The sequence below is a fragment of the Ziziphus jujuba genome, chromosome 1 (genome assembly GCF_031755915.1).
Source record: "Ziziphus jujuba cultivar Dongzao chromosome 1, ASM3175591v1".
NCBI classification, from domain to species: Eukaryota; Viridiplantae; Streptophyta; class Magnoliopsida; order Rosales; family Rhamnaceae; genus Ziziphus; species Ziziphus jujuba.
The window spans coordinates 10,044,151-10,062,296 of NC_083379.1; the positions used below are offsets into that span (position 1 = coordinate 10,044,151).

At 34.7% G+C, this 18,146-nt stretch overlaps 2 protein-coding genes and 2 pseudogenes across 2 annotated transcripts; 1 reads left to right on the forward strand and 3 right to left on the reverse strand.

The window, feature by feature from the left end:
* Positions 1-116: 116 nt before the first annotated feature.
* Positions 117-2,266, forward strand: LOC107415498 (uncharacterized). The gene is made up of 3 exons (XM_016023840.4): positions 117-278; positions 1,414-1,570; positions 2,080-2,266. The coding sequence occupies exons 1-3, from the start codon at positions 276-278 to the stop codon at positions 2,124-2,126; spliced, it is 207 nt and encodes a 68-aa protein (XP_015879326.1). The 5' UTR covers positions 117-275; the 3' UTR covers positions 2,127-2,266.
* A 255-nt stretch (positions 2,267-2,521) lies between these two features.
* LOC107415489 (uncharacterized) lies at positions 2,522-5,084 on the reverse strand. The gene is made up of 5 exons (XM_016023831.4): positions 4,337-5,084; positions 3,821-4,039; positions 3,518-3,616; positions 3,275-3,379; positions 2,522-3,131 (listed from the first exon to the last, which is right to left on the reverse strand). The coding sequence occupies exons 1-5, from the start codon at positions 4,904-4,906 to the stop codon at positions 2,919-2,921; spliced, it is 1,206 nt and encodes a 401-aa protein (XP_015879317.3). The 5' UTR covers positions 4,907-5,084; the 3' UTR covers positions 2,522-2,918.
* Positions 5,085-7,116: 2,032 nt separating this feature from the next.
* LOC107415186 (desmethyl-deoxy-podophyllotoxin synthase-like) lies at positions 7,117-8,818 on the reverse strand (annotated as a pseudogene).
* Positions 8,819-9,643: 825 nt separating this feature from the next.
* On the reverse strand, positions 9,644-12,153 carry LOC107415167 (cytochrome P450 71D8-like; annotated as a pseudogene).
* Between the last annotated feature and the right edge of the window lie 5,993 nt (positions 12,154-18,146).

The following is an 18,146-nucleotide window of genomic DNA, read 5'->3' on the forward strand; positions in this document are numbered from 1 at the left end:
TTATTTTTTTTATTTTTTATTTTTTGTCCGAAAATTTTAATTTATTATTGATTGTGGCGTACGGAATTCATTTTAAAAATTAGAAATTTAGAATTAATACACAAATACCGTGCTGGTTTTAGACCCTGGGATTAGGATAATCCTAATAGGATTTAGGTCACGTAGTTTTTTAGGAGGAAAAAAAAAGTATATATAAGTAGTTAGTTTTGGTTTCAAAACCACTTCATTTCTTTACGTTTTTTTTTCCTTCCATCGATCACTAAAAACCAGCAAAAATGGTAAACGCCTCTGTAATCTCTCTGTGCCTCGGTTTTTTCGTCTTCTTAAAATTGTTTTGCCTATTAATTTTCTTTTGTCGATTATGCTTTTCCTCTTTTCCAATTTAACCTACCTTGTTCTGAATTTTATCATGTGACCTGCAAAATTTACTGACAAATCTTTTTGTTTCTATATTTTTTGGGGATTAGGGTTCTTGTTAGTATCGCAGAATTTCTTTCCTAAAAAGATATAATTTTGATTCCTTAATTGTTATTTATTTATTTTTTGTTTTTGCAATTTCAAGATTATGAGTAAATCAGCTTGCATGTTAGGTGTGGATGGGTTGTGAAACATACCCAATTTACTTCATGGTTGCTGGAAATTTTTTCTTGAAGCTCCAAATCATATGATTGTAGTTAGGAATCCGGAGGGAAAAAAAAAAAAAAAAAATACAAAGATCTTAGTTTAACTGATGATAATTAAAAAAAAAAAAAAGTAGAAGAATGCATATTCTAGGTATTCAGAAGATTTAATGTTTCTATTTCTTTTCTCTCTCTTTCTTTAGTGGATTGCAAATTAACTCTCAATATATGATGAATTTTATTGATTGAAATATGTAGTTGATCTTTTAACATCGCGGTGTCTCCTTTTGATGCCTAAAAGCTTCTTTTTCCTTTTTCGTGTACGAATTTATACTTTCACGTAGCAATAAGTGGTGAAAATTTCTCTTGACTATAAGCTATTCTATGTTAGAATTCACTTTTTACTTTTACAAAGTTCCTTAAAGATATGAGTCTTATAGTTTGCGAAAGTCTCCATGTGGTCCTGTGAATTTTAAGGGGAATATATTTTGGTAGGAAACAAGCCCAACTCATTGTTTGGGAATTGCAACTCTTGATTTGCTAGTTAACCTTGAAAAAAAGCAGAAAAAGGAGGAAGACTATATTGTATCTCAGTTCATCTGCTGTTTGATAATTGCTTCTGCTAATAGATTTGATATTTCTGGAAACCTTTTTAGCTTTATCAGATCATATCTTTCAGAATTTTCATTTTATATTGGGATGGAAATAATTGAATTGTGAATTTACTTGAGTGATTTGTTATTTCCAAGATGGTGCAAAAGAACTTCTATTTATTCTTCTTTGAACTTGACAGACCACCTCAAAGCGCCTAGCTGAAAAGAAAGTTGCAAAGTTTCAGAAGAACATCACGAAGAGGGGATCAGTTCCTGAAACCACAGCAAAGAAAGGATATGACTACCCAGTTGGGCCTATCCTACTAGGATTTTTTGTGTTTGTGGTTATCGGATCATGTATGTACCCTCTGCCATGTCTTTGAGCTCTATACTTCTGCACTCTCTATTTAGCAAATGTCTTATTAATGTATACTTTTCTATCATTCTGAGTGTCTTTTACTTCGTAATATTGTGATATGGACTTCTCTGAAGCATGTATGTATTTGTTTTTTACTAGTCTATAAATTGTCTGCGAATTCTACTATTTGGTGTTCTTTTTAATTATGTGGGGTTATGAGGTCTTGTACTCACTAAACTCAATAAAACAAAAAAAGTCTTCGTGGGGCAGGCACACTCTGCATGTCCTGTGGTAGTGTCACTTAATGCTATTGTAGTAGGGTATGGATATAATGTTGATCTATCTTGTGTTAAAAAGTGACATTCCAAGTGATTCTCTGCGGAGGTAAACCGATAAATACATTTTTTTAGGTGGTTATACTTTTGTCCTTGTACTGAACTGGTTGCAGCTGTTAGAAATAATCTGCAAAAGATTATGAATTACTTGACTCTCTACCCTTGTTTTGCAGCCTTGTTTCAGATAATTAGAACAGCTACAAGCGGTGGAATGGCTTGAGGAAAAGGAGTTGTATGTATTCTAAAGGTCATGTAACTTATGTGTTTTTACGTATGAAATGGCATCTTAAATAGTGAAGTTGAGACAAGATTTTATTTTATTTTTTTTCAATAATGAATAAACTAAATCTCCTGCCTCTATCTGAAAGGTCTTCATAGTATATATCATTGTCTTAATTCGACATCTGAGTTCAAAATATTAGGTGGGAAGATGACATCTCACTTGCATTAACAATAAGAGAAGTGAATCTCCTTGGTGAGAGGATATAACTTGCATTAAGAGAGTGAATTTGACTTACATGATAGTTTGGAATACGTGATGTACTTATAACACGAAGTAAAACAGGGGAAACATAAAAATGTTTTTGTTTTGGTGAACAGGGAAAACCAACAATATGGCTAGTGTTCACAAATGCTTCTATAACATTTCCAAATTTCCTTGCCATTTGTCATACAGAACCGTAATAAACAGTGGCAAGAAAAACAAAATACCTTCCTGCCAAAAAGTAATAATGCAGCCCATACAAATCAAAGCTTTTCTCATGAGGACCTTAAAAGGGCTCGTCTCAAAATCGACAACTTGTACAATATTGTCTACTTGTAATTTCTTATGCTTGTGACGAGAGCCTTACATTTCTGGTCGGCCTATCTTATGCATGAGAGTATATTGAACCTGACCAGAATTATGGTCCATACAACCTGACAAAGGTAATAATAATAACAATAAAAGAAACAGAAGAGAAAGAGAGGAGAAATACATATGATTCACAAATGAGAAGGTGAGAGAAATGAGTCAATAAAGTTTATGGTGCATTTGTTTTCCATATATGCATTTTGTTTCGTCTGATCTTCGAGCTGCTCTGGGCATTGTAGTTTCCGTTTTAGGATGCTGGCAACAATCAGAACTTTTGGACAACTTCCTTGAAGAGTTAAATCCAAACTCCATTTCGATTTCTGATAAGTTTTTATCATCTGGAGAATCAGCATATCCCATTGCGTGGAATTCCTGTAATGCGTCAAAATCTCAATTAAACAATCTTGATTGTCTTACTTTGGATAAAGTGATCAAAAGAGGCAAGCATGATAAAACAACCTTATATGAAGCACTGTGTTACAGTTAAACAGGATGTCAAGCATGATAAAACATACCTTGGATCTTCTTTTAGCAAAATAGGGTGTCAAACAAGGATTTAAATCCTTGAGAAACATGTCATCTGGACTTCTGGGGCTGGTTGGATCACCAGAGCTATACTCCTGAGATAATCGAATAAATTTCCTTTTTAATTTGTACAATCAGTATTAGACAAAGGTAAAAGCGAGGTCCTAATATCTAGGATGGTGAAATGATGATAACTAGAAAGCCGTTGCCTTTTTCTTTCATGGCATGCTTACCAAAGAATCTGATGCCCCTTCCCGATTATATGTTGGTGTTCTTGGAGAACTGTCGTGGTGTTGAAAACGAGCCCTTGCTGAATATTTATCAGCCTTCACCTGCTCAGTCCAGTAAAATGTCAGCAATGTAAACAATAATTTCCCTTTTCTTTTTGTAATTTGTTACCGAAAAAGAAGACCCAATTCAGCCCTCGTTTCGTTTTGAATTGCATAAGAAAAATACATATTACAATTTGCATTACATTATATTCTTGATATACATAAATAATGATTAGCTAATATAGGAATATGAGTTATATATACCTCAGCAAGATCCTCAGCTAGGGATTGTAGCTGACCAGTGAGAGAAGTGACCTGCCTTTGAAGTGTTGGGATCAACTGTTTAGCTTGCTTCAGCTCTGAGCTCTGCTTCTCCAATACATCTTGAAGCTCAGGATTCATAACATCAGGGAATAATACTGCATTCTTCAATGCCTTGATTTCCTCCCTTTGCTTCAAGCACAAATCCTTCAATTTCTCCACCTATACTTTCCAATCAACAAATCGGTCCATTGAGAAACGAATTCTCCATAATTTTTTTGTTTTCTTTCCTTTTATTCTTCTTATATTTTCACAATATGGTTTTAGACACACCTCAGGGAATTTAATTTGAACTTTCCATGGAAGTGTAAAAGTCTTGCATTTATTATGAACTTGTACTAAATGAATACTAGAATGCAGAATGTTTTAACTATTCAAAATTGAAACTTGAGCTTTAAAAATAAAAAAAAAATCCCAGAAAAGAAAGTGACAGAGAAATTGGAGAGTGATTTTACTGACCTCTCTGTTCTTGTCCTCAAGCATCAACTTGAGGTCAGCGATCTCCAATTCCTGTTCCTTAGTCTGACTCAAAAGCTCCCTCTCACTCCTCAAAACCATAGCCAGTGTCCTCGTGTTCCCTTTCACCTCTGTCAAAGCCTTCAGTTCCTTCTTCCCCTTCTCCTTCTCCGACGACGGCGTTCCTTTCCCGAACAGTTTTCTATGCAAAGTTCCGAAATTGTTCCCCTTCCTCGCAGTCTTCTTCAAGTCCTCGGCGATTAAATCGGACGGAATGACCAAACCGGCCCGATGATGATCCACTTTGGTTTTTGAAGACATAGTAGACCTCTTCTCCATGAACTTCTTGACCATGGTGGTGAAGTTGGGATCGGATGGCTTGGATTTGGGCTTGGAGAGATCGGAGGGCTTGGATTTGACGAGGGCACCGGAGGAGGAGGAAGTGTGGCCGGAGGAGATATTGGATTTGAGCTTGAACTCCAAAGAAGAAGATGGGTCGGAGAAGTGAGAGGATGTTGAGGAGCGAGAATCGTAGGAACTGTAGCGCGACGACGGCTTCATAACTGAGGCCATTGCTTCTTGAAAACCCAATAATAAATAAATAAATAATAATAACAATAAAAATGTTTTTTTTTTTTTTTTGGTTAGGAAATTGAGGTTTCTAGGGTTTTGTTTGGAGCAAGAAGAAGAAGAAGAAGAAAAAGAAGCAGAAAGCCTGAGGTGATAAAACAGCTCTGAGTTTCTGATTGTTTGTTTTTTGGGATAAAAAAGTTTCAGTTTTTTGAGTTCGTAAAGTGAATGGGTGATTTGAGGGACACGTGGCACTGTCTTCTGCTGTGTTGGCGCTCTGTCTGAATTCAAATTTTCGCGTAATGCGCGCCTGCTGGGGTATGTTTTGATGGACCTAAATTTACTAATTGGCCCTTCAATTATTGTTCTAATTACGTCAAATGCCAGCAATGCGGCACGGAAAAACATTAATTCCCTAGGGAGGCAGAGGCTCTTTCCATTCTAAGAATTAAGCTTAAAACCAATAATAACCATCTTGCTAAAAGGCAAAAATGGATACGAGTCAATCTTTCCATAAGTAAGACTGCTGTGATTTATTATTGATGTAGATTATCTGATTGTAAATTGAGCTGAATTAAAGCCTTTTTTTTTTTTTTTAAATAATTATTTTGGTGTAATGAATTAAAGCCTAATTGGATGCATAGGATTATTGTCGAAACTTCTCTTAATTAGAATCCAAGGTTTAGGTGTTGGCTCTCATGGGTTTCCACACTTATTAATCAAATACCTGATCGAACTTAGGACATAATTGTGTTTTTTTCTTTGGTAATAAAATGTATAAGAGAGTTAGTATATTATATTTTAGGTTCAAAGAGTTAAAAAAGAGGCAGAAAAAATAAAACACAAACATGTTATTGCTTAGAATCTGAATAATGTTGGGCGATGAAGTTGCGTTTAGCATTAGCACAGCACAACACAATGGATTATTCACACACACATACAGTTATGCACAAGGGTTTTATTCACCCCCCAAAAAAAGAAAAAAAAAAAAAACTATGCAAAATGGTTTAGGGTGTTAATGTCCAAAATTTAGTTCTAAGTTGCAGCCGCAAATTAAGAATACAATAACTTACTTATAGTCCAAGTTTTTGTTTGATCTTCTATTAAATTGAACTTTGTTGTATTTATATGGCTGTTCTTTGCATTGCCGTAATAATATTTCTATTAATAAATATTGTTTCAATTTCAAAATGACAGAATTTTGGAAGAGTACTTCGGAGGATAAAACATAAATTTTTTATTTTAATAGTTTATATAGTTGAATCAACTTTACTATACTATAGCTTGGGACATCATAATCGTCAAACTTTCCTATACTTTTTAATATTCTTGTCAACAAGTAAAAAATAATAAAAAACGATTTATTCATTAAATCACAAATTCACACGGCTCGCGTGCAAATTAGTATGGAGTTACTGTTTGGTATAAGAGTAAAGTCCTTAATTTAATTAAATTAAGAATGTTTATATGATAAAAACTTAACTATTAGATGAAATAATGATTAATATTTTTTTAACAATGAAATAATTATTAAATTAAATTCAAATATTAAATCCTAGATAGGATATAACAATATTAATCATTCTTTATTTATTAAAGTTAAAACATCCATAACTAGAGAATTATTAAGGTATATATTATAATAATTTTTTTCTATTTATTTTTATTTTTATTTTTTTATGATGTAAAAGATTATGAATAAAATTTGTCTTTGAGAGTTTTCTTCCAAGTACTGTTCAGAAATAAAAATAGACACGGAATAAGTAAAAACAAAAACAAAAAATTTTCATTGGTGGCTCCATAGAAAGCAGCGCTCTAGCTAGTTGCTATCACATTACATTATTACTGATCCATTTCAATTTTCTTTATCACACACAAACATATATATATATATATATATATATATATATAGAGAGAGAGAGAGAGAGAGAGAGAGAGAGAGAGAGAGAGAGAGAGAGAGAGAGAGAGAGAGTGTGTGTGTGTGTGTGTGATAGTTATGAAATCTATCTTCCAGCTTATAGTGAACATCTGTGTGCTTTTCGAGAAAAATTTCAGTGCATCATGGTACAGCTTATCTGGTACCATTTCTAATGTATTGCTTATACGTATTAAAAAAAAATCTACTATTATTATTTATATATTTTTTTTCTATATTTAATATTTTAATATTTAATATTTTAAATGATAATGAAAATCACTAGTGAAATTCATTTTTAATACGTATAAGCAATACATTGGAAGTGATACCAGATGAGCTGATACCACCGATGCACGTGCTTTTCTGGTCCGTATTCACGATAGTTGAGGAGTAAAAGGGGTGCGATCAAATACAAATTGTTTTTCCTTGCAGAAACAGATCCAAATACTTCAGTCATGTCCAGGTCCTCTGGTTTTATCCCATTAGGGAGTTGCCAGTTGAAGTGGTAGAGTAGATTAGCAAGAGGAAGGTCAACATTTGCCATCCCAAATGCTATCCCAGGACACATTCTTCTTCCTGCTCCAAAAGGAATAAATTCATAGTACGTCCCCTTATAATCAATGGAGCTTCCATCAAATCTTTCCGGTTTGAAGTTCTCAGCATCATCCCAATACTCTGGATCTCTTCCAATCGCCCATGCATTCACGATGACTCTTGTTTTTAATGGGATTTCATAGCCATTAATTTTGCAAGCCTCCCTGCATTCTCTAGAAGTAACAATGGAACAGGAGGATGTAGCCTTAGAGTTTCTTTGATCACCAACTTCAAGTAGCTCAATCTCTGAATATCTTTCTCATGGAGTAGTCCTTTATTTCCATGGCAGAGTTTTCTTACCTCAGCTTGTGCTGTCTCTATCACTTTGGGGTTTTTCATCATTTCTGACATTGCCCACACAACAGTCGCTGATGAAGTATCAGTTCCAGCACCGAAAACGTCCTGCACATATATATATTTACAATTGTTTTGAGGTTTGTCAATAAAATTAACATATAGGTTTGTGCAAGTGAGCTAGATTTAGAGCATGTATGCAGAAAATAGATACAAACCAAAATCACGGCTTTCAGGTTGTCTGTTGTCATTGGAAATTCAAGGCTTCCACTTTGCTGTAGTCGTAGCAGAATATCAACCAGATCTTCCTCCCGCGGCAGACTTTTATCCTCACCATTTTTTTCTGTCATCTGCTTCTGTTTGTGTTCATGGATGATATTCTCCAGAATCTGATCGACCTTGCGGAAAACCTTCTTTAGCTTATTAGTTGTACTCCACCTTATCATTCGAAGAAATTTATATGAAGGAAACAAGTCAGCCAAATCAAATCCCCCACCTAATGTTCTTCCTTCCTCTAACAATGATACAAATTCACCTTGGTCTTGGCGTTTGTTACCAAATGCTGCTCTGCATGTTATGGAACTGGTTAAGGAGGAAATCTTTCCAGCAAAATCGATTGGTCCTGCAGAATTGCGAATAGATTGAATAAGATTCCAAACCTCGTCTTCTCGAATAGAAGAGAAAGATTGGACCCTCTTAATGCTTAGGAGCTCTATAACGCAAAATTTTCTCATCTGCCTCCAGTAATCTCCATGTGGAGCAAAGGCAATATCTGAGCCTCCATAAGTGATGACTTCAGTGGCAATAAGTTGAGGCCTATGTGCGAAGCATAGGTCATGGGTTTTCATGATCTCTATGGCCATCCTTGGGGATGATATAATGACTTGAGACACTTGGCCTAATTTTAGGTGCATGAAAGGTCCGTGTTTCTTTGCTAGTTCTCGAAGAGCAAGGTGAGGTAGTGAGCCTACCAGGTTGTGTAAATTCCCTATAACAGGTAACTTCCATGGACCCGGAGGAAGTTTAGTGGAAGACCTGCTTTGTTTTAGCAACCAAAACAAGGAGAAGATGAGGAAAATGGTGAGGGATAATGAATATTGGAGCTCCATAGATAGGTAGGCTACTATAAGGAAAAACAAAACTCTTTTAAGTTGGTGTTTCTGACCAAGGTTTTTGGCACGTATATAAATGCTGTTATGGAGGAATATTATAGTTTAAATTACGAGACTATTATCACATTTATAATAATTAATACAATAAATACATGAAATATAGTTGGATAGATGTAGAATCATTATTAATTCTGGGAGCACTGATTAAAATTCAAACCAGTCTATCCAACGCCAGCAATTGGCCTCAAATGTCAATCTAAACAATGTTGTGGCACGGTTTCATTGATAGTCAGTGCCTGTTTTTTTGGAGTCAACAAAAGATCTAGAAGACGTTCCTTTGAAGTTTAAATATTATCTGATTATTTTTACTTGAAATTTGATTTATCAATTATAAATGACGAAAAGCTACTCCGTCGTGGAAGAAGAAGAATTAAAGAAACCGGCACCAACCTCCACGTGGCGTTTGAGGTGACGATTTTTTATGTGGCGAAGTAGATTAATTTATACATGAGTCAAAACACAATCTCCTAGTGATTGACATATCTGATACTTGGCCCACATTCTTCAGCCATATATATCTCAATATATATTATTACTTTAATCAACAAAAAACTGTGAAATATATGAATCCATTCACTACCACACAAATTGAAAAAAAATGGTTTAGTTCTTTCAGCAATTGTTATATTTCTTACTTCCAGCAGCAAAAAAAAGTGCCCCCCCAAAAAAAAAAAGAAAAAAAGAAAAAATCTTAAAACATCTTAGTCAGTTTAAATTTTGCTGGGTTTGATCTTGCACAGGTTTTTTTATTTTGTTTTCAAATTAAATTGGGCTGCAATTGAACAACGAGGACGTTGATGTAGTTGTATATGTAACATGACTAGAAAAGATTAAAAGGGGGTTGGCCATCAAATACAAATTGTTTTTCCTTCCAACATTTGCTCCAAAAGCTTCATTCATATCCACATTCTCTGGTTTCATCCCACTGGACAGTTGCCAGTTGAAGTGGTAGTGTAGATTAGCAAGAGGAAGCTCAACATTGCCCATACCAAATGCAATTCCAGGACATATCCTTCTCCCTGCCCCAAAAGGAATATACTCAAAGTCTGTCCCCTTATAATCAATGGAGCTTCCATCCAACCTTTCTGGTATGAAGCTCGCTGCATCATCCCAATACTTTGCATCTCTTCCAATTGCCCATCCATTTACATTGACTTTGGTTTTGAGTGGGATTTCGTAACCATCAATTTTGCAAGCCTCTCTGCATTCTCTAGGGAGCAACAATGGAGCTGGAGGGTACAGCCTTGGAGTTTCTTTGATCACACATTTCAAATATCTTAGTTTCTGAATATCTTTCTCAAAGGATTAGTAGTGTTTTTTTTCTTCTTTGGCTGCAGAGTTTTCTTACCTCAGCTCGTGCTTTCTCCATCACTTGTGGGTTTCTCATCATTTCTGCCATTGCCCACTCCATTGTTATTGATGATGTATCAGTTCCAGCATTAAAAATGTCCTGCATATATAATTTTTATTAATCAGAAACACACACACACACACACAAATTAGATTATTTATAGCATAGCAGAAATTCATAGGAACCCAAATCACTGCTTTTATATTGTTGGTTGTGATAGGAACTTGAAGGCTGCCACTTTGTTAAAGTTGGAGCAGAACATCTAGAAGATTTTCCTCTCCATCATCTTTTGCCATGATCGTCTACTTCTATTTGTGTTCAAGGATGATGTATTCCAGAATCTGGTTGGCCTTGGAGTGGATCTTCTCTAGTTTAGCTCTCATCCGGCTTGTCACTTGAAGAAATTTGTTTGACGGAAACAAATTTGCCAGATTGAAGCCTCCTGACAATGCTATTCCTTCCTTGGCCAATGATATAAATGCTTCTAAGTCTTGGCCTTTGTTACCGAATGCTGTTCTACATGTAATTGAACTTGTCAAGGAGAAAAGCTTTCCAGTCAAATTGATTAGCCCTGTTGCAGATGATCGAATTGCCTCGATAAGGTTCAAAACTTCATCTTCTTGGCTAGAAGAGAAAAATTGGACCTTCCTGATGCTTAGGAGCTCTGAAATGTAAACTTTTCGAATTTGCCTCCAGAATTCACCAAATGGAGAAAAGGCAATGCTTATTGTAGGATTTTTAATACAAAAAATACAGCAAAACGAAAAGGAAAGAAAAAAGGAGCTTTAACTGGTGTAAAAACTTATATGCATTCATTTATGGACAAAACATATAAACGCAAGCTTATAGAAACAGTAAACCACCTAATTTTCACCTAACATTGCAGTAATCATACTGCCAAAAGACAAGCCATTCTTTGGCTACCTAATACAACAATATTTTTAACAAAAAGCTGAATGTAAAACAACCAAACATCAAAAAGCAACTAATGACAGTAACAAAAGTGTCATTACACTAACATTCCTCCTTGGCACTTTTGGCTGGAAACACTAAGATCATTTCTTAATGTTTGAAACTTGTTTCTTGGCAAAGATTTTGTTAAAATATCAGCAAGCTGGACCTTAGACCTGTAATGAACCAGCTTTACTTCACCATTTCTTTTAGCTTCCTTTACAGCATGATATTTGACTGGAATATGCTTTGTTCTTCGATGTTAACCTGGATTTTTTGCAATGGAAATTGTAAACTTGTTGTCACAGTATATAATGGTAGCTTCTTCTTGCTTTTCCATCAAATCCGCAAACAACTTCCTTAGCTATAAAGCTTGATTCGAAGCAGCTGCAGCAGTAATGTATTCACCTTCAGTTGTGGAATGAGCAACTAAATTTTGTTTTTGTGAACTCCATGAAAATGGACCTGAAACAAAAAAAAAAAAAAAAAAGTATCCTGACATACTTTTTGGTTCTTCCATGCTACCAGCCCAATCACTATCAACATAGCCTATCAACTTGCCTTCTTTTAGCTTCAAAAACTAAACACCATAGTCTATAGTACCTTTAATGTACTTTAGCACTCTTTTAGCTATAGAATAGTGAATATGTGATGGAGTATGCATAAATCTATAAAGAAAACTAACAGAAAACATAATGTTGGGTCTGGATGCACATAAATACAGCAAACTCCCAATAAGGTTTCTATAATCCGAATCTTCAATCTTGGTAGCACCATCTTCGAATTCAAATTTCTGATTGTAAACTATTGGAGTATCAGCTGGATTACACTTCTCCATGTCAAACTTTTTGAGTAGTTCCACAGCATACTTCTTTTGAGATAAGAAAATGCCAGGACTAGATTGATATATCTCCATACCAAGAAAGTAGTTCCTCACTCCTAAATCTGATATTTCAAACACCTTTTGCATTTTAGATTTGAACTCCAACACACTTTGTGAATCTCCTTCTGTAAAAAACAAGTCATCAACATATAGAGAAACAATTAATTTTTCATCATTTGAACCTGACTTCTCGTACAAGGTAGGCTCATTGTCACTCCTTTTAAATCCCTTTTCCACAGTATGTGAGTCAATTCTGCTATACCAAGCTCTAGGAGCTTGTTTCAAGTCATAAAGAGCCTTATGCAGCTTATAAACTTTGGGGATATTGGCAGCTATGCACTCTGAACTTTATTGGGGTTGATACATTGCACCTTAAACTTCCTTTTCCCTTACACCGTTGATTTTTCTGTAAAAAATGCTTAACGAAATGACCACGTGCTGTGCACGTGATCATCAAGCGATGATAGATCATGTCATTTTACTATCCTCATCACTGCCTCTTGTGTGTGTGATTAGGGATCAAAAACCAGTCTCCTCATATATGGATTTTACTATCCTAGTTCTTTTCCCTATTCAGCAAAGTGCATGAATTTCCTTCTTCAACAACAACAAAGTGAAACTCAAAGGTAAAAATTAACTCTTTTTACTCAGCATTCAATTTAAAGTTTTGCTTGACATTATTGATTTTTTATTTTATTTTTGTTTTATGTGCAGAGCTGCGGCAGCTTTGATGATGGGTGCTGATGATTTGCACAAGTTTGGAAGATCTTGCCTTGAAAGGAATGATTTTTCGATGAATGGTTTAGAGAGGAAGATGTTTTAAATTATTTCAGGTTCTATTATCTTAAAATGGATTTGTGAGTTCTGTTTTCTTTTTTGCTTCAATGGATTATTATTCAATATGCTGATTTTTTTTTTTTTTCAATTGAAGCATTTATGGACCAGTTCAAGATATGAGAATCCCATACCAGCAAAAGAGAATGTTTGGATTTGTGACTTTTGTCTACCCAGAAACCGTGAAGCTTATCCTGGCTAAAAGAAACCCTCATTTCGTTTGTGATGCTAGAGTTCTCATTAAGCCTTACAAAGAGAAAGGCAAAGTCCAAGACAAGTACAGGAAAATTCTAAAAGCTTTTGATTTGTTTTTCTCTTTTATGTTGTCAGCAAAATAGTAAACTTTTTTGTTGCAAAAGCTAATTTTTTTTTTGTTTTTGTTTTTTCTCTTTGATTTTCTAGAAAACAGCAACAGAAACAAGTTGAAAGAGGAGATTTTTTACCCTGTGGTACCCCAAGTGGTTTGGATTGTAGAGACCCATATGATCTTCAACTTGGTAAGCGAAAACCCAGAAAAATAATTAAATCCTCTATCTGTTTACAGCATTCGAAATGGATTTTTTTTTTTTTTTTAACTTGTGGTTTTCTATATTTATGAGAAGAATGGTCACTCCGTTAAGCATTTTTGATAGAAGAATCAATGGTGCAAGGAAAAAGGAAGTTTGGGGTGCAGAATGACAGGAAAAAAAGTTTAGGGTGCAATATGTCAACCCCGATAAAGTTCAGGGTTTATAACTACTAATATCCCTAAACTTTGTCTTCCTTTCCTTCAACAGCAAAGCTTTCTGATTGTTCAATGTACACTTGTTCTTGCAAGTAACCATTTAGAAATGCAGATTTCACATCTAAATGGTAAACTTTCCAACCTTTTTGAGCAGCAAAAGCTAGTAGAAATTTGATTGTCTTATGCCTTGCAACTGGTGCAAATGTATCTCCATAATCAATACCTGGTTGCTGAACATAACCCTTAACTACCAATCTTGCTTTATGCTTTTTTATTGTACCATCTACATTGAGCTCGGTTCTAAAGACCCACTTCACTCCAATTGCCTTTTTGCCTTGAGGTTTGTTCACCAATTCCTAAGTCTTGTTTTTGTTCATCATGTTGATTTCAATTTCCATGGCCTCTTTCCATGTTCGAACTAATTTGCATCATAGAAGGTAATTGGATTATCCAATGCGAGGATGCATCTCTCATATACATCAGTCAAAGATCTTGTATCTTGGATTCCAATAGCATTTTCATGGTCTGAATCAGCCTCCTCCTGAATTTTATCATGTTATTGGATAAAATTCTCTTCTGAGGCTTGAACTTCACTTTTTTCCCAATTCCAAACAGCAGCTTCATCACCCACTAACAATCAGCTTGTTAATCTTCAAATGATACACTCTGTACCCTTTTTTGTTGTTGTTATAACCAACAAAAATTTCCACATCAGCTTTTTGATCCAACTTGTCTATTTTAATTTCAGGAACATGTGTATAACAAAAGCTCCCAAATATCTTGAAATGCTCCATAGTATACTTGACTCCATACCACACCTCATATGAAATTTTGAGCTCCAATGCTTTGTTGGTAGTCTATGTAGCAAATATACTGAGGTATTCCCTGCTTCAGCCCAAAACTTCTTCGGTAATTGCTTCTCAAAAATAAACATCTACACATCTCCATAATAGTCCTATTCTTCCTCTCACTAACCTCATTTTGCTGAGGAGTATAGGGAAAAGTCAGCCGATGTTGAATTCCAGCTTCTTTTGAGATGTATATTCAGTCTCATTATCTGATCTTATCACCTTGATGCTACACTTTGTTTGAGTTTCAACCATGGCTTTAAAGCTAGTGAATATCTCAGCAACTTCAGATTTTTGTTTCAGAAAGTACACCCAACACATCCTAGAGAAATCGTCTATGAAAATGAGAAAATATCTGCTACCATTGGTAGAATTCTCACTTATAGGTCCATATACATTACTACGAACTAACTAAAGCTTTTCAAAGGCTCTCCAAGCACCTTTCGAAGGAAATGACAGCCTTTGTTACTTACCAAGCTAACACACTTCACACATTGTCGAATTTTTGCTAACAATAGGCATATTTTCTACTAATTTCTTTTCATGCATTAGATTTAAGGAGTCATAGTTAAAATGACCAAGTCTTTTATGCCACAACTTGTATTTAGCACTAGATTTGGTATAAAAAATGTTGTTTCCCTTCTTGTTCCACTCTACTATAAAGCTTTTATCTTTCATTCCAAGATTTAGAATTTCAGTTCCATATTGGTCATATATTGTGCAAGACTTATCTTGAAAATTCAGAGAATATCCATTTTTAAGCATTTATCCCACACTTAACAAGCTTTGATTAATTTTGGGTACATATAACACATTTGAAATGAGTTTAGTACCTATTGCAGTTTCCACATCCACATCTCTTTTGCCTTGAACTTGAATAAAATCTCCATTTTCTATTTAGACTTTGAAAACAAAGCTTTTATCCAAGCTCTTGAAGAGATCAGCATCATAAGTCATATGTTGAGTGCTGCCACTATCCATCAACCAAGCTTCTTTGCTGCCGTTTTTTGCATAACATGTGGCAACAAATATCCTTTCCTCATTTTGTTGTGCTTCATTAACAACTTGTACCTAGTGTGCTTATTGTATTGGTCCTCCTTTGTTTTTGCAAAATTTTTTCAACATGTCCAAGTTGTTTGCAAGTTCTACATTGAACATTAGGCCTAAACCAGCAATATTTTTCACAATGATTGTCATTTTTACAATGAGAGCACTTCATAAACTTATTTCTTTCACCCTTTCTGCTTTTAACAACACCATGTCTTCCTTTGTCATTACTTCCTCCACCTTGCTGCTTCATTTGGTTATTGTTTACTGGAGTCTTGCCTTTTTGTAGTGCTTTTTCTAGCACTTTCTGAAGCCTTTTCTTGTCTTATAGATCTTCTTGGTTCAGTTGCTTGTAAAGTATTTATCAGCTCTGACAAAGAAATCTGACTCAAATCTCTTGACTTCTCCAAGGATGAGATCTTTGCTTCAAACTTCTTCGATAAGCTAACCAGTACTTTCTCCACCACTTGTCTGTTATTGAACTCCTCTCCAAGAATTCTAATCTAGTTTACTGCCTTTATGAGTCTGTCAATGAAATCTTTCATCAACTTTAAATATTTCATTCTCAAAGTTTCGAACTCCCTCCTTAGGTTCAATACTTGCATTTGTCTTGTTCTTGGACTACCCTAGAACTCTTCTTTTAGCTTGTCCCAGACCTCTTTGGCTTTAGTGTAGGCTATAATTCTGGTGAACATCACATCTGAAACACTAGCATGTAAGGTAAATAAAGCCTTAAACTTTTTAGCAACCTCCCGCTATGTTGCTTTATTTGAGCAATAATGGGATTTGCTGTCAAAGGTGGAGGATCTCTATTAGTCTCTACAACTACCCACAAGTCAAAAACTTGAAGATAAGCTTTCATCTTTATAGGCCACATGGCATAAGTTTTTCTAGAAAATATAAGAGGTGATGAACCAGAAAAATGAGTTGAAGCCATTTAAAAAGGAAGGAAAGGTAGGAAGAAAGGTTTCTATATTTTATTTTATTTTATTTTTGCTATTTTACTCACAGCCCCTCTAAAATCATAAAAGCTCTAATACCATTTGTAGAATTTTTAAGACAAAAAACACAGCAAAATGAAAAGGAAAGAAAAAAGGAGCTTGATTTGGTGTGAAAACTTATCTACATTCATTCATGGACAAAACATATAAACACAAGCTTACAGAAATAGTAAACCACCTAATTTTCACCTAACATTGCAGTAATCATACTGCTAAAAGACAAGCCATTCTTTGGCTACCTAATACAATAATGTTTTTAACAAAAAGCTGAATATAAAGCAACTAAACATAAAAAAGCAACTAATGACAACAACAAAAGTGTCATTACACTAACACCTATGCCTCCATAAGTCAGGATTTCACAGGCTAGAAGTTTTTACCTCTGTACAAAAGAAAGATCATGGGTTCTGAATATCTCTGCGGCCATTCTTGGTGATGATACAATTACCGCTAAAACATGGTCCGGTTGTAGGTGCATGGAAGGTCCATGATTCCTCGCTAGTTTTCGAAGAGCATGATGAGGTAGATCAAAGCTTACCAGGTTGTGCAAGTTGCCTAGAACAGGTAACTTCCATGGATCGGGAGGGAGTTTTTGATGACCTGTTTTGTTGGTCGATTTGCTTAGTTTTATTACCAACCAGAACAAGGAGATCAAGACCATCATGGAAATGGTGATGAGCTCCGTCACTAGAAGGTGTTTGGAAATGCAATTTTTTTTTCTTTAGAAAAATATGTACTTCAAGTTGCAGGTTGGTCAATCATTAGGATAGTAACTGTGAGGTGATAGCTAGTTTTAAGTTGAAAGATGCATGCAGGCATGTGAATATTTAAGTTTTGAACTACATTGGAGGAAAAAGATGTTTTTTTAGTGGAATAATATGTCTCAATTCTAACTTCTTCGTACTATTATATTCGTGAAATACGTGAAGGGCATATATGCAGAATCATAGTACTAGGAAGACTGATTAACTTAATATATAATACAAATTAATGGGATACATAGGAGAACTTATGAAGAGAGTTGTGAAGAACAACATTCACAGTTGTTAAATCATACGGATCGTGCAGATATGTGATTATGGATCTATCTCTTAGAATCACTCATTATAAATCCATCACTACATTAAACTTGTACAATTAATATATATAACTTTATTAAATTTCTCATGTGCAATTGGATAAGAGATATCAATCTTAACAAGGATATTGCATAATGTCACTAAATGCCCCATGTACATACCAATCTCTTCCTGTAATACTTTATGATAAATTGGAAATGGAATTTTAGTACAACATATTGAATTAGTATTGATAATCATTGTTCATGGGAATGTCTTTTTCTACTAGAAGTGGACAATTTTTTTTTTTCAAAAAAAGAAAAAAAAAAGAAAAAGAAACAAAAGGGCTAGCAACTAATATATGGACTACTAATATCTTAAATTGATAAATCATTCTTTTATCCAGGATGTGGCTATTTTCCTACTTTTATACATTTGCGCCTATTATTACATGGATGAGGATTCGGAATTTGAGGGGAAAAAAAAAATCCCCCTTAAATTAATATTTTGTGAGGAGAGTATGTTGAGGAGGTCTTATCTATCCCAAAAGCTTAGGTTATGGAATATG